This window comes from Ostrea edulis, chromosome 3, assembly GCF_947568905.1.
Source record: "Ostrea edulis chromosome 3, xbOstEdul1.1, whole genome shotgun sequence".
Lineage (NCBI taxonomy): Eukaryota > Metazoa > Mollusca > Bivalvia > Ostreida > Ostreidae > Ostrea > Ostrea edulis.
In genome coordinates, this window is record NC_079166.1 from 34143675 (window position 1) to 34161065 (window position 17391).

The 17391-nt window shown below is 34.1% G+C and overlaps 1 protein-coding gene across 1 annotated transcript; it reads left to right on the forward strand.

Moving 5' to 3' along the window:
- Positions 1–4719: 4719 nt before the first annotated feature.
- Positions 4720–6685, forward strand: LOC130053381 (toll-like receptor 4). The gene has a single exon (XM_056160525.1). It carries the CDS (start codon positions 4868–4870, stop codon positions 6605–6607), a length of 1740 nt encoding a protein of 579 aa, XP_056016500.1. The 5' UTR covers positions 4720–4867; the 3' UTR covers positions 6608–6685.
- The last annotated feature ends 10706 nt before the right edge of the window (positions 6686–17391 follow it).

Consider the following 17391-nt stretch of genomic DNA (forward strand, 5'->3'; position numbering starts at 1 on the left):
TACAGCGCGGTCTCACGTGTTCTTATTCCCAAGCCGAGCACCTTCTGAACGCTGAGAGTACTGCCTGATATGGTCCAGATAGTTTCTTAAAATCCCTCTACACGTCTGGAGGAAACCAATGCCCACACAGTAAAATGTTTGTCTCCCTGGCTACCCATTACCCAGACTAACTTCTGGAACTCGCCAAGAAAAGACCCCTGCCTGACAGCATGAAAACGTGGTTGCACGGTTGACAAACAGGTGCTACTCTCACTGACCAAACCGGTATACTAAATATAGCTTTATCGACCAACACTCACACTACGGAAACACCTTACAGGCATAAACAGCTATTTACAGTAAACACCACAAATACTAACTAAAATGAAAATAAACTTCATCACACTCATCCTATGGAGGTACCAATGATTTTGACTGTGGGCTGCGTGTTTTATGGGTTAGCTTAACGGAGATTTCAAAATCTTTGACTGATTTCGGTTGGATGATTTGTAAGAGATTATGTACTGAATTTAATAAAGTAAAAGTAGTCACAAAACTAGATTCTTATTCGATTCCCCAAATCAACTACTGTATTGACAAAGTTGGAATTGCAATTCGACCTGCTGAAAGATTACTAGCTAGTACCCTTAACTGAAAGAGCCAAATAAATTAGGCATTTATGTGTGACAAATCAAATTGTGAAATTAAATATGCCCTTATGAGTAGTCCAGCTTTTTAACTCCATTTTTTTATAAACAATTTAAGCTTGCTTTTGATGCTAGTGATGTAGGAATCTGTGCTGCTTTGTTTCAAGTTCTTCGTGACAATGTAGATAAAAAGATGAAGATAACGAACAGTGATCAATCTTCCTACAACGAATACAAAATAGAGAGTTGGGCAAACACGGACCCATGGATATACTAGATACATATAGAATTGTTTCTTATTTTTCAAAGAAATTTACGAAGTATCTGCAAAATAATATACATTTAGATGTTTATTTGAATGTTACTGTGTATCCCATGCTTGTTTTACGGATAACGGAGACTGTTGAAACCCCTGTAACATCAACTTGTTTGTTAGTGGCCTGCCTCGATTTAAAAACTGATCAGGTGTACCGAAACGGTCGAGCTTACAATATGAATGCCTGATGAATGGTATGAACTATATATGTTAAGTAAAATTTGCATGCGAGAGAATGCGTATGCATTGTGATATTTAACTTGTTTCATCAGGTATTGATCCACAAAATTTTGAGATTTCAATGATATGTTTTTTCAATTTCATATGGTAGATTTAGGTATTGGCCCGGTACCTATGATCAGTGAGCAGGGAGGAATCTTTATCGTTTCACACCTGCTGTGACACGGACCTCGGTTTTGCGATTCATCCGAAGGACCGCCCTATTCAGTCGCCTCTTACGACAAGCAATGGACACTTATTGTGCATACATACAATGACACCACTTCTTAGATGGGGATAATTGGGAAACATCCGTAACAGTGCCCGTTACAATTAGAAATTATAGTTATTAGTATTTTTCTCCAGTACAGTTTTGTCCGGGAGGGTTCCCAAAAACTACTAAATGAATCAAGATTAAGCATTTTTAGAATGATAGTATATTATTTTTATTTTCTCTAAAAATGCATGTTCGTGTATTGGATTTTAAGTACACTTACTTCGTAAACAGTCTAACTTTTTTCAATGCAATCCTTTAAGATTTATATCGTAGGTATACTTTGAGACCCTTATCCGGTTGGCATAATCAAAATTACAAATCTGCATGCCCATGCACGTGTATTGTCTTTTAAAGGTTCAAGTTTTGAAGGATCGTTATGTTTTTGTTTTTTATTGACGTCTACTGAAGTTGAAGTCTTTGGGTGTATTTTGGTACAGTCTAATCCTGACTATCTACTATAGTAAATACTGGCCGACACATGCATACAACTGTGCTGAATCCTGATTGGACAATTTTAGAATCACCCTAAATTTCTTACGTGTATTCATGATGCAAAAATTATGAAATTAGCATTGTAGATATCCCATGCTAATTATGCTTGTTACATAATAATCAAAAGGTTATGCTTCATACTATCGAAGTGTGTATGCACGTGAATTGAATTTTTTGTATACTAACTTTGTAATTAGTTTATTTTTTTTGGTTTTTCAATGATATCCTTTGATATATATATCGGAGGTACATATAAACAATGAAACCCTTAACCGATTGGCGTGGTCAAAATTACCAATCTGCATGCCCATGCACATGTGTTTCACTTTGATTGGGTAATTCAAAAACATCCGTAACTCTATTACTAATATTCACAGTTTAGGTAGATAATATCAAAATTTATAGACGAATGTAATGAATTATGCTAACGCGCATGCGCAAGAACGGGCTTAATCGTTCGAACATCCAATCTTTGAATGATCATGATGTTTTTGTTTTTCATCAAAAGCTCTTGGATTTTGTGTTATATATGCATCTTGGCACGCTTTACGATTTGCTATGTCAACATTATTGGCATATACGTGTGCTAAATTCTGATTGGACAATTTTAATATAATATATATAATATACTTTCTTATATATGATGTAAACATTTTGGCATTTATACTGTAGATATGTGTTACAGATGCCCGGTGTATGACATAAACAAACGTGCGTATATACACGTGCATTGCTTCTCTGTCAGGTTTTTTTTTGTTGGGCACTGAAATGCACATAACATTCCAAGTAAAGGGTAAAATAAGATAACAATTTCGCTATAGGTTTACAAATACAATGCCTGATGAGTGATGTGAATCTGATGTAAATCATAGGTGCTAAATCATATTTGAGTGCGCATGCATTCTAAGTTTTTACTTTTTCACCATTAATTAATCTGTAACATTTTGATCATGAGATTTCAATGAAATGTTTTGAAATTTAGGTGGCAGACACATTTATTGGATTCTCTACTCAGTAGGATCGTCAAAATGATTTATACTCAAACGCAAACATGGCGATCCATTATGAGTGGGTAATATTTAGATAGCCTGTAAGTATCTTATGAATGAGGAAAATAGACTGATACTGACATCCTTGGAACAGGCTTGAGACCTTAGAATGCAAAATGATTGACATTGCTGAAGTATATTAGTTAGCAGATGAAATAGGTCATCCACCTTGCAGACAGCAGCGGACTTCCTGTGTTCAGCATAAATCGTATATAGCGCTCTGGACATTTGAAATTTGCCCACATTTTAGGATTTACTCCTTGTGCTGTCTTTAACTGTCTTTTATTGAATGTCAAAATATTCAAATTATTATTATCATATTCAGATTATTGTTATCATTATATATTGAGGCCAAAATATATAGCACCAAACATGCATATAGTTCATTATACTCTTGAGATCCGTCACATCTAACAGCTCATCCTCCCACAATTTATCTTTCTCCTCGTCCGTAGTTGCGTCAGACGTCAGACTTTCTGCAAGAATTCCCCTTCCCCTACCGTATTAGACATTTTTATTATGCATCTAAAATTTCTCGAACCTTTGCAAATCCAAAGTTTTAAAGTATTTGAAAACAATACTTTATTCTACGTAAATGTCTGTATCCTACTCATGAATTATATATATATATGTGCAATGTAGATCTCCATTAAGAATTTTCATGAATTGACAAAGATATAAACAGATCCGAAAGATGATATTATGATTTTCGATAATGTATAATATAGCATAAGATATACCCCAAATGATATATTAACTATTAACTTATTGTAACGAGGACTGTTACAAAACAGTATCATTCAGCAGTGAATAATATACAGGGAAATGATATGTTCTAACAATGTAACAGACCCCAGCACACAAAATACTACAGCATACATACATTCAGATACTGCTGTAAGTACAACACAATATTGATACTACAGTTTAAAGTAGAAACGTTCAGATGAAATTATACACAGAGATCGTGTTACAAGTACTAAACCACTTTAACAAACTCTTACTCAAAACTTCCTTATCGTTTGGCCGATGTTCATTAGAATGAAGACAACCACGAAGTACGGAATTATGTACCGAGTATTGATATTTCTTAGTTTTGGATTAGCTCAGATGTATGATGGAATCAGTGACATGGAGCCATGTCATTTCAATAATGCAACATGTGCGTGTAATCGACTGGAAGAAGGTATAGAAGTGAATTGTAGAAAAAGACGTTTAGAAGAAATTCCAAAATTCGAAACAAACGTGATTTGGATAGACCTTAGTCAGAATCAAATTCAAAGTATTCAATCAAATGGATTGCCAAAACGTCTCACATATCTAGATATATCTTGGAATGACATACAAAATCTATCTGGATATCCATTCAGGAATCTAACCAAACTTCGTTTCTTAAATCTAGAAGGAAACCTTATAAAAACGGATAGCTATTATGAAGGAATGTTTGAACATTTAACATCCTTGGAGACATTAAACATGAAATGGAATGATAAAGATATGAAGATAAATGTAATACCTGGGCATGTTTTTGCAGAACTTCGCTCTTTTTCGATTCTCAGAATTGATGGACCCAAAAATGTAACTTTCGCAGAAAGATTTACAGCTCTACAGCATTTGAAAGTATTGGATTTATCAGGAATGTCGGGATTTTGTAACCTTTTTTTATATACGATACGATACGTTTGAAAATCTCCCATTTCTAAAGGTGTTAGATAGTTCCAATTGCAGTATCCGGGATATTGATGAAGGTTCATTTAGTGTATTGCCTAATTTAGAGCATCTAAACGTATCTTATAATCGTCAACTCGGTTTTGCGTCTTTGACAAACATCACAATTGATTTAAACAAAACGCAGATAAAAACTTTACAGTTAAATGGAATCAACTGTATGATAGGGGTTGGAACGGAGATCAAATGTCATCATCTTATTCACCTTAAAGACACAAATATTACAGAAATATCTGTGGCTAGTAATCGGTTGGACATTTTTGAAGAAGGTGTGCTTCGCAATTTTCCTAAGACGCTACAGAAATTATCAGTAGCTGAAAATAAAATGACCATTGGTAATTATCTTTTAGAAATGTCATATCTAAGAAATCTTAAAGTTTATAACATCAGCTATCTCAAACATTCACCATTATTTCCATATTCGGTATTTGACACATGTAGAGAAAAATCTGAATCAAGGGATGACAAGGTATTCACATGTCCCAAATACCAGTCACCTGGGTTTAATGAGAAAAACTTCATAAAATTTGAAAAGTTGAATTGGACGATTAACCTACCTGGGCAACTTGAAGAAATCCATGCTCATGACAGTAAGATGTACTTAGACATTCCCGAATTTTCAATTCATGGCCCAAGTTTGAAATATCTTTATTTCCAAAACAATTTTATTTTTTCATGGAAAGGCCCAGTTCATGCACCAAACAATCCTCTCATAGAAATGGACATGTCCAACAATTTCTGTGCACATTTTAATCCACCTATACTCAGAGATGGACAGAAAATGAGAAAGTTAAATCTGTCCTTTAACGAAATTGGAAAAGCACTTGAAAAGGATATTGAAGGACAAACATTTCAATCTCTAATTAGTTTGGAAAACTTGGATTTATCCTTCTGTAAGATTTCATCATTACCTTCAAATCTTTTTCGAAATGCTCCTAAACTAATGTATTTAAACATAACCAATAATCAAATATCAAAATGGACGGTCAATATGTATCATTTCAATAAATTGATACTTTTAGACTTAGCTGAAAATAGATTACGAACCATCGAAGAAGGTTCTCGCAACCAATTGAAGACAACATTCCAAACATCTAATCTAAGTGTTGACTTATCTGGAAACCATTTGGAATGCTCTTGTGAAAATAAAGACTTCTTGATGTGGGTGCAAAATAATAAAGATCACTTCATAAATATCAGGAATTACATTTGCTATGAAAACAAATTGAAATTTTCATTTAAGAATTTAGATGTGTCTGTGTCCTCTATGGAGAGGGATTGCAGATCTTTCATGATTTGGTATATAGTGGTCTCTGTCTTTTCGGCAGTTTTTTCAAGTTCGATTATTGGAGTTCTGCTGGTGAAAAACAAATGGAAAATTCGCTACCTTATTCACAAATCAAAACAGAAACTTCGATTTCGAGACCGTTTGAACAACCATACCTCCACTAGTATTACATATGATTATGACGCATTTCTTTCGTACGCAAGCACCGAACGGACATTTGTTTTAAAAGACGTGATGCCACGTCTGGAGTCCAACTCAAGTATTCGTCTTTTAGTGAGAGACAGAGATTATCTTCCTGGGACATCAAAATCGGACTGCATTATGAATGGTCTTCATGAAAGTAGAAGAGCAATTTGCATCGTTTCTAAAAGGTATTTAAATTCAAAGTGGCGTGACTATGAATTGAATATGGCCAAAGTGGAGGGGATCAAAGACCGTGGACGTCTGGATTTTGTCATTCTGATTCTCCTACCGGAAGTTTACAACGGTGGGTATCCGAGTAAAATTATGGACCTGGTGAAGAAAAACTGCTATCTTGGATATCCTGAAGAATCTTGTGGATATGATGATTTCTGGGAGAAACTTATACAAATTCTGACAAGAGGAGATTAATGATTTAAGAACATATATATCAAATTCAAATTATCATCTTTTTATGAGCTGTTTGTGCATGTATAAAACGTTTGCAAATATCCCATTTTGTATTTGAAAAATGTAAGAATTTTTTAATTAAACATAACAATAATGCAGATTGGTATTGAAGAAATGAAGATTGCGTTTATTGCAGGATAGCCTCCGAGGTCCAGAAATGTTTTGAAATATAAAAGCTGAGGCTTTTATATTTCAAAAATTATTTCGAGACCAATGGAGTTATCCTGCAACATACACGAAAACATGAACTTTATTTCTATTCTACTACGGCTCAGAAATATACAGCCGATCGTTATTCTATATAGCTACTAATTAGGTCATTGTGACGTCATGGCAGTTTCCGAAACAGCCTACTTTTTTTTGCTGATGAAAAGGGTGAAATGGTATGGGTAACCTAAATCTATTTTGAAAAAGTAGTTCAAAGTATTTTGTTTGGTGTTAACGGATCATATCAATTGCTTTGAATACAGTTCCACAAAAACTTGTCTGTGCATCGCCATGTTTACATCTGTATCGCACTCGGAATGCAGACGATTGAGTTATACTGAATTTGTTTTACAATTTGAATGGAATTATCAATCATCGACTTTATGGTTGCGCTAGCAAAATTCGAAGTGCAAGAGAGATGTGTATACATTTTCTCATAATAAGTTTATAATATGTATGAAGGTATATCGTATAATAATGACCGCGGCATTCCTTTGATCTTTGCAAAAATCGTGGTAGAATGTAAAATAAAAATATGACAGAAATGCATTACAAACATGATAAATATCACCACATTGTTGTGATGGATCAAATTAGGCAAATTATCCACTGCGAAAAATTCATGCTAAATTCCCGAAGAATATAAAGTGTTACGATTTCTGTTTGATTAGAGTTTCTAAAAATTGTATGTGGTCCATATTCCATTTACAAACTGTGATATTCAGTCTTCCAGAAGGGAGGAAAACTCTAATTAATTTGTTTTTTATGTGTTTGTTTTACGTCAGAATAGCATATGTCATTTTCACATCTTATATACTTTTGCTTGTTTGTTTTACGTCTCTTCGCTTGTTTGTTTTACGTCTCTTTGCTTGTTTGTTTTACGTCTCTTCGCTTGTTTGTTTTACATCTCTTCGCTTGTTTGTTTTACGTCTCTCCGCTTGTTTGATTTACGTCTCTTTGCTTGTTTGTTTTACATCTCTTCGCTTGTGTGTTTTACGTCTCTTTGCTTGTTTGTTTTATGTCTCTTCGCTTGTTTGATTTACGTCTCTTCGCTTGTTTGATTTACATCTCTTTGCTTGTTTGTTTTACGTCTCTTCGCTTGTTTGTTTACGTCTCTTCACTTGTTTGTTTTACGTCTCTTTGCTTGTTTGTTTTACGTCTCTTCGCTTGTTTGTTTTACATCTCTTCGCTTGTTTGTTTTACCTCTCTTTGCTTGTTTGATTTACCTCTCTTCGCTTGTTTGATTTACGTCTCTTCGCTTTTTTGATTTACATCTCTTCGCTTGTTTGATTTACGTCTCTTCGCTTGTTTGATTTACGTCTCTTCGCTTGTTTGATTTACGTCTCTTCGCTTGTTTGATTTACGTCTCTTCGCTTGTTTGATTTACGTCTCTTTGATTGTTTGTTTTACGTCTCTTCGCTTGTTTGTTTTACGTCTCTTCGCTTGTTTGATTTACGTCTCTTCACTTGTTTGATTTACGTCTCTTCGCTTGTTTGATTTACGTTTATTTACGTCTCTTTGCTTGTTTGATTTACGTCTCTTCGCTTGTTTGTTTTACGTCTCTTCGCTTGTTTGTTTTACGTCTCTTCGCTTCTTTGATTTACGTCTCTTCGCTTGTTTGTTTTACGTCTCTTCGCTTGTTTGTTTTACGTCTCTTCGCTTGTTTGATTTACGTCTCTTCGCTTGTTTGATTTACATCTCTTTGCTTGTTTGATTTACATCTCTTCGCTTGTTTGATTTACATCTCTTCGCTTGTTTGATTTACGTCTCTTCGCTTGTTTGTTTTACGTCTCTTCACTTGTTTGATTTACGTCTAGTCGGGAATATCTCACCGATGTTGAGACATAAACAGCTGCCGTCCACTTGCATTGTTGCGTTGATGAACATCTTTCAGACGCGATATTTCTCAAAACGCGGTTTCATTTAAAGTCAACCCAATCAAATATCGAAAACCCATGCATTTCCTAAACTACTGTTGCCTGGGTCACGTGCATTAGGAACTTGCAACAATCGAGAGTTGCGATTAATGAGCTTCAAATGTTAAATTGATGACATGATTATTTGCACAATCAGCGATCGAGTTTCGTTGTTTTTCTCTAATCAGATGTCCTACTTTTACACAATCCAGATCACGGTGAATATAAAAATGTAACAATACAATATATAATCTCACACCTGTCGATCAAACGTTATGAAATTCAACCTTGATCTGTAGTTTGCCACTCTGAAAGTACACTGCAAGTTTCAAATGAAACCTCGCAAGAATAACAGAAAGAAGTCTGGAAATTAACCAATGGGACAGACTGACTGATAGATAGGGAGATAGACGGAGAAGAAACCTATACTTCCCTTCGATTTTTCAAACCGGTAGTGGACTAATGACAGAAGTGTCTGAAGCAGGCAGAGTTTTGAATTGTTTCCCTTTTAATGTTCTTTGCATGTTGATATGTAGGGTATTTCATAATATGTCACATTTTGACAAGAAAATGTTTTGTTTTGGTTTTTCTTGTCTATCATAATTTTGATACAAACTTTGTATCCATTTAACCACCAAATCCTTTTATTTTCCATGTGGAAAGTTTGGGGAAAAGCGATGTCACAATTATCAATCATAAAATCGACAAAATTAGTTAAGAGTGTGGTCCTAAGTTACAAGAATACATAGGGAAAAAGCTAACGTTATAAGAATTCATTATAACTACAGGACCCAGTTGCACGAAGGTTTACTAACTTTAACCGACAGTTAACTTGACAGTACATTGAACATTTATATAGCGTTAACTTGGAGAACCTTCATGCAATTTGCCCCTGATTTACAGAGATAGTAATTCAATATGCATTGCATTCACCAATTGTACTTATACTCCAACTGCCCTTTCAAAATTTTAAAATATGACATTCTTCAAAATCATTCTTCAGTTTTAGACACATTCAATATCTGAGTCAATGGGATGGATGAATATGAATCACTTATACTTCACAAAACCTACAAAGATTCATAGATTCATAGTTGGATCCAGTAAATGTTCTATCAAGTCCCTATCTTTGCTCCTCTCGAAAATAGTAACATGTGTAAAGGAGAACTTCAAACGTATTGTATCACAACATATGCCAGAAGTAATGTGGATTCTAAAAAAACTTTTAAGTAATTTTTAAATCGCAAAACCTTTTCTCAAATTAACAAGATCAAAACAAGACTTTTTAACACTTTACATGATCATGCATTGTCAATAGAAATGGAAAAAGAAATATTCATATGAATTGTGAGGATAACGAACAGTGATCAATTTTCATAACTCCTACAAGCAATACAAAACAAAGAGTTGGGAAACACGGACCCCTGGATATAGCAGAGGTGGAATAATGTGCTTAGGTGGACAATCTGATTAAAATCAGCTCCTCGATCCACTCCTTTATTTATTTTGATTTGCCGTCAGTTAAATAAATATTAATTCTATACTCTGGCACCCATAGTTTCCAGACCAAAGCGTTCCGTTCTCATTTAAAACTGTCCGTTCCCTTAAACCGTACATTCCCGCATGATCATTCGGATCTCGCGTGTCAGTGTGTATGTCAACATTGCGCTTGATCGAGATGAAAGAATACTACTGCTCTTGATTTTACATAATATTTCAAAGTTGCATACAAAGGTGGAGAGATCTGCAGTTCAAATTTGGAAGAGTTTATAGACAAATTGCCAGTTCATCACGATACGACAGAGCATATTTTTTTTTGGGGGGGGGATAAAAGGCAAATCTACTTTCACCAAGATTGTGAACGCACATCAACTTACTGAAGAATAAAATATGTGATAATGGATTTTTCTTTCTGTAACCAATAAATACAGTGACGAATAACGATAATGTTACTGTTGACAAAAAGGAAATGTTCGTGTAGTGCGGATTCTTTTATATTTATTTATTTTTGCTGATAGGTTATTTTGTAACAAACAAAATGTCAATTAAATTATAAAATCTACTTTAAGTACGCATAACTCCAAGACTGATATGAATTTGGTATGCTTCAATATGGTGAAATTGTAGGGAAAATTAAATGAATTATTTGTTAAAAGAGGGTGTTGCACCGAAGAGAGAATTTTCCCTTATCGGAGCTCCATGTCAGCGAGTGGGGTCTGTCAGCTAACATCCCAGACTGTACTCGTCAATGCTGGTACCGGACATCCATGACTGTACCTGCACACTAATGTCAAAGTCGGAATGTCAGAGCAAGATTTTCCGGATTGTTCAACGTAGCAAATATGTATGACAAATTGTATGAATACATACCCCCGTGTATAATTTTTGGATTTGATTTGATTTCTATGCATAAATCGCCTGTATGGAATGCCGTTATCGCCAAAAAGTAACATTGACCAAGGTAGTAAAGCTGACGTGTATAAATTTACTGTATTGTATAGAGCGAGATTGATTCTGATACTTGGGACTCAGGTTCGGATATAGAAATTTCATAAAGGAGGGGGGGGGGGGGGGGGCAGATAAATTGTTAATATCGAAAAGCTTGTTTTTACAGCTATAAATTTATGGATGTATAACTGTATATGAAATTCAAAAAAGTACTCTTCAAACAATGAATTTGAACAAGTATTAGTCTACATGTATGGGTGTGAATGGGTGGTGAAAGCAAAGCAAAAAATTAAAAAATTATCAACTCTACTTGATTGTTTACTTAATTATTTCTTGTTTTCAAAAGAAAGATTGGACTGAAAACAGTTTTACAAGTTCACGTCCCATGCATATGAACTACTCACAGACGTCGGGAGGACTTTGGAAGTAAAGGGAGATAAACATCTATGGAGCTGGTTTAATCAATAATGTATTTTAACAATGTTTTGCCTACGAGAGCGAGGCATCAAAACTGACTAAACGAATCATGTATGCAGTATCAACACTAAACAAACAGACCATCACCTGCACGCTTTTATTCAATTTGTCTGGACTAAATTTGAATTACAGAGGTGAGTCGAAGTAACCCAGGAACGGGATCCGGATATCATATTAAATTTCATGATGGCACAACTTCTAATGAGTTTGTGCGCATATTTGGAAAAGCCATGATCTATGAAAGTACCGTATGTCCACTTGTGGCTGTGTCATTATGATAAGGCGGTTCCCCGGGAAATCTGGAAGTGACTTCTTTCCAAATACATGTATCAACAGACCAACATAAAAAAAACGATACTAAGGAGGATAGAAGAAAGCGTGATATTAAAAAATATTACCAAGAGCAACTCAAACGTGGCAATTTATTTAACCGCCGACAGTAACTTAAAAATCTATATATCTTTTTCAGCAATGGCCAGTGGTAATAAAATTAAGAAAAAGTTATCAATGAATGTTTATGAATTGATTAAACTGTAACTTGACAGAATATATTACAGACAATTTAACCCTACAAGCTGCTGCATGGAGCCAGTGTTGATAATTGAGCCCAAGAGACCAGTTAGAGTATTTCTCATTGCCCTTTATCTAATTAGCATGTTTCTTCATCGTATATGCTTTCATTTGTTTATTTTTTTTATTATTAAGTCCTATATATTTCACAAGCCATAAAACCAAGACATGCTAAATGTGTTGGAATCATGAACAATATTTGAAATAGACATTCGTGAATACATAAAGCTAATTAGTTTTTTAAATCCTATTTAATGAAATGTTTCTTCAATTATCAACTTTAAGGAGCTGCTAGTTGCTTTCAGATAATTCTATTCATTAATCACTGTCTTATTTGACAGAATACACTACAGACAAGTTAACCCTTCAGGCTGCTGCATCAAATGTTGACTCCGAGTCCCTAGAGACCCATCATCATTTCCTTTCAATATCTTTGAAGTTTGTTTACCAAATTGCTATATTTCTATATTGTATCTATATATTGTTCTGCATTTTTTTTTTTTTTATTCACTCTTTAAAGGGATATTTAATATGGTAAGTTAATCCATTCAAAATAGATTAAAATCATAAAAACATTGATTGTATTTCATCATCATATTTTGCAATATCACTTTGCAAAGTGGTGATAATGAGTACATGCGGGATAAAATTTATTTTTTATTATTTTAGCCTTAAACTAATTTCTGAGACTAATCAAACCAGTGATATAAAATCTTGATTAAAAAAAGAAATCTTTACACGCAATAATCAAGATAGAGAATTATTGATTTCAAGATGATATTTTGACCTGTGAACTTTGACCTTAAACTTGTTAGGGTCTAGGAGGTACTGTAAAATTAAGTATATGTACCATGATTCAGCAAATTTGAATTTGACTCAGATTCTTATGTTTCAGAGTGTCCTTGAAATTTGACCGTGAAAATCAATAAGAATCATTAATAATCATCAGTTCAAAACGGACAACAATGAGTCTACTCATAACCAAGTTACCGTTATTAATTTTACTTAAATTTGTCGTTTACCTTTGACCTACATGCATGACCAACTGTAAACTAATATGATAATACCCCGCAACTGTGTTGGCGGATTAAAAGAAAAATAGAAATAATTTATAATCGTGGATCAAAGAATCACGGATGATCATGATATATCAAAGAATTAGGTGTAACAATGTATCAAAACACAGTTGAAAACATTTTGGGATAGAATAGTGCATTTTATTGTGTTAAAAAACAAAGACCTATTGGAAATGATTAGTGCAATCATACTACATGTATATACACTTCACAATTCAATGATTAAATGACAATCAAAAGAATTGATAGATAAATGATGAAAAGAAATATGACCCACAAAGGTGGTGGGGGTACAGTATGAGAATGACGTTTATATAACTGTAGCTGTCCTTTGCACCAGACACTCTATACGTTTATTACTTTGCCCACCCTTCGTGCATACAGTGTATATGTATACTACTAAACATCCAAGATTATTTGAAACTATGATGTAACTATGTACCTGTCAAGAATTTTAGAAGGAATTTTAGAAGGATATTCTGGGGGTGGGGGGTGGGGTGGGGGGAGGGGGTAAGTAGGTTGTTGAAGTATGACAAGAAAAAATAACGGATAAGTAATTAAAGGTTGTGACATGAAGAAGAATGAAATATAAAGAGTTGGCCAAATAAAAAGAAGTGAGTATTTGGATGATTGTTATATCTGACGAACATTTTTCATTAACATTTTCTCAAAAAAGTTACTGACCCTTGCGGTTCCTACCAGTGGCAATGCCTTTGTACCTTACTGACTTATTTTTTCTTCGCTCTGGTCAAAGGTGGCTATCAAATTAATAGTAGTGTGTACTCAGCCTGTAATTCGTCTGTCACATCGATATTAATCATGGTTCATTTCATTTACAACATATTATCGATTTTACAATGAAAACGACTATAATGGGTAATACTCCTCTAAATAGAGTTATATATACACGGAACTTAAAAAAAAATAACAAAAACTACTCAATTTTCCTGAGAAATATTTTCATCAGAGTACTAATTTTCGCAAAATTTTTAGACATGTTAAATCGTATTGTACTGAATTTAGATTTTCAATTTCCTTTAAAAAGACATGGTAACGGTATGATCAAAGAAAAAAAAAATGATCTTGCTGATCGACGAGATGTTTCATCTAAAATCATGAGAAATGAAAATAAACATTTCCAATTCACGACCTAATGTCCGTTTATGAATTTACCATTATTTGGTTGATTTATATTATTTAAATGTATTGCAGATTGATGTAAGATTTACATCTTCATTCATACGCACATTAAAAAATCAGAAATATATTAGCCTATTGTTCGTTTAATGTTTAGGCCTATTTGTTTCAATTCATTTACTGGTGTCGTGGTGTTTTTGTCAGTTTACAATATATTATGGTTAAACCGAAAAGCTATCAGCCTCTCGCGGTGAAATAAAAATGCATCAATTCAAAGGACGTTTTGTAAACATGTTCGAAGATTGACATTGTCTTTGATGTCGCAAAGTGTGCCTGCGATTCTTAGCCCAGCTGCATCACCAAGCCTAGTCTTCGCTGGTTGGCAATCTCTTGAGGTTACTATCATTTTCATTCTCACTCTTTAATAATTTTTCTTTATAATATGTAGAATACAAGCACAGGATGCATCTAAGATGAATTATGAATCGCAATTTGAAATTTTAATATGAGAAGCTGATTAAAGATCTGAAAGTATTTAGATCTCATTTATATTTTGGGTTGTAGGTAGCCATTGTAATTACTTCGCTTTATCTTCTAAATTTGAGCTTATACTTACATCATAAAATATCAAAGCTCTGGCGTACATAATAAATTTAGTTAAAATTGAGTTTTTGTTTTGTTTGATCAACCCAAAAGATTACTTTTCCGTTCAAATTAATTAAACTTGATTTAAAATGCTAAATAGTATTTATCATTTGAATTTATCGCTCTTTTCGAACAGTTTTGTAAAGAAAAGAAAAGTAACGATAATCGATTGTAACAAAGGTAAAGGTAAGATAATAGTTCAAATAATAGAGAGGTTGAGATTTCAAACGTGTACGGGTACGTGTATACTGGTATAAGGGGAATCACCGAAATTACTCGCGTATTACGTCATCACTTTTGGTGATGACAAGGTTTCTACACGTCCTTATAACTTGAGGAGAGGCATTTACACGCAAGTACAAACTTGTAACTTGTAGTTTTTACGATAAAAAGTAGCCAATTGATGAATGGGAATTTGATTTTTAAACATTATATAGAATTTCTAGCTTCATTTACACGTATTTTGATCATGTAACATGTTTATCCATATAATGATTAACTGCGGTAAGTCCTCGTACACGTTTATTCTACACGTCATGAAAATCTCCACACAAAAAAACAAACCCGGGTACGTGTACGTGTAAATATTATACAAGTACCCGTACAAGTACACGTTTGAAATATAAACCTCTCCAGATACACTTACATATTTTTGATTTTCATTCTTTCACTATTTTTTAATATATATTTATTTAAATTTACTACCAGTAAAATAATTTTTACTACTGTTATAAATAATTAATTGTGGGTAGCTTTGACCAGTGTTTTATTTTTACTGGTGGTAAAATTATTTTTACTGGTAGGAAAATTAATTTTACTGGTAGTGTAAATAAATAATTGTGGGTAGGATGGCCAATCATAGCCGCCATTTATTATCTGACGGACGCCATATAAATTAACTGACGGCCGCTACTTAATTTAACTGGCGGCCGCCACTTATTATCTGGAGGTCGCCAGTTAATTTATTGTGGCGACCGCCAGTTAAAACAAGCGGCGGCCGTCAGTTCATTTATTCAACCCCCCACCCTCTCTCTCTCTGTTAGGGTAAGCTATGAAAAAGACATACACAAGTTAAATGAATATTAATTCTGTACCTTGGCACCTACCGGCTTCCGTATTTATTAGGTCACCCCTGAGTTTACTCTTGCAATTGGTTGTCGTCCGTCGTCGTCGTCCGTAACAATTGAACATTTTTAACTTCTTAATAACTACCATTTCAATTCTTTTCAAATTTGGTATGAAGCATCATTAGGACAAAGGGGACATAAATTGTAAATTTCAGGACTCAAGCACTCCTGGGGCCCTAGGGGCAGGGCAAAACTGCCCAAAATTGATCAATTTTCAAAAATCTTCTTCTCAAGAACCACACACGTGAAAGACAAACTAAATGCATAGTGATGTCGAGGAGGAAGGATTCTACCAAAATTGTAAATTTCATGGTTCCCGGGGTAGGGGTTCTGACCCCCAGGGTGGGGTCAAATTCGGTATATGGTGTTTATGTGTAAAAAAAACTTAAATAACATCTTCTTTAGTGCTATTGATACTAAATTGAAAGTAAATACAAATGTAGATATTTAAAAAGAACAGGTAGTCCTTTGCCAAAATTGTAAATTTGATGATCCCAGGGGTAGGGGTTTTGGTATCAGGGTGGGGCCAAAATGGTCAGTTATTAAATGTGTGAACAATAGACATTTTTAACTTCTTGATAACTATCATTCCAACTCTTTTCAAATTTGGTATGAAATATATTTGGAACAAGGGGGACATAAATTGTAAATTTCAGGATTACTGCACCTAGGTGAATTATTTACCATTACATCTTCATGGGAATTTTTAAATTCCTGCAGGGATTTGAGATTTTTACGGGATTTATTTTTCTCCGATTGGAATTTTACAATCATTCCTACGGGAAATTAATTTTCCTGTCTGAAAATAGAAATTCTATTTTCCTGCAGGAATTTATATTTTTCCCGTAAGAATTTCAAAATTACCATAGGAATTTAAAAATTCTTTAGGAATTTTACTTTTAATGGTAAATATCTCAACGAACTGGGACATTTTTCTCTCTAAAATAAGGATCATAGCTTTACAAAGAATGGTTTTAACAAAGGCATTTGTAGTTTCCCCGAGTTTAGTAGAATAGGCGGGTGCATATTTGCCATGCACTTGGGCTCTGGCAGATTTTCCAAGACAGTATCTATAGTGCCTGATTTAGCAGGACACTCCCATCAAAAACGATAAAAGAATGCAATCGAAATATGTAAAAGGT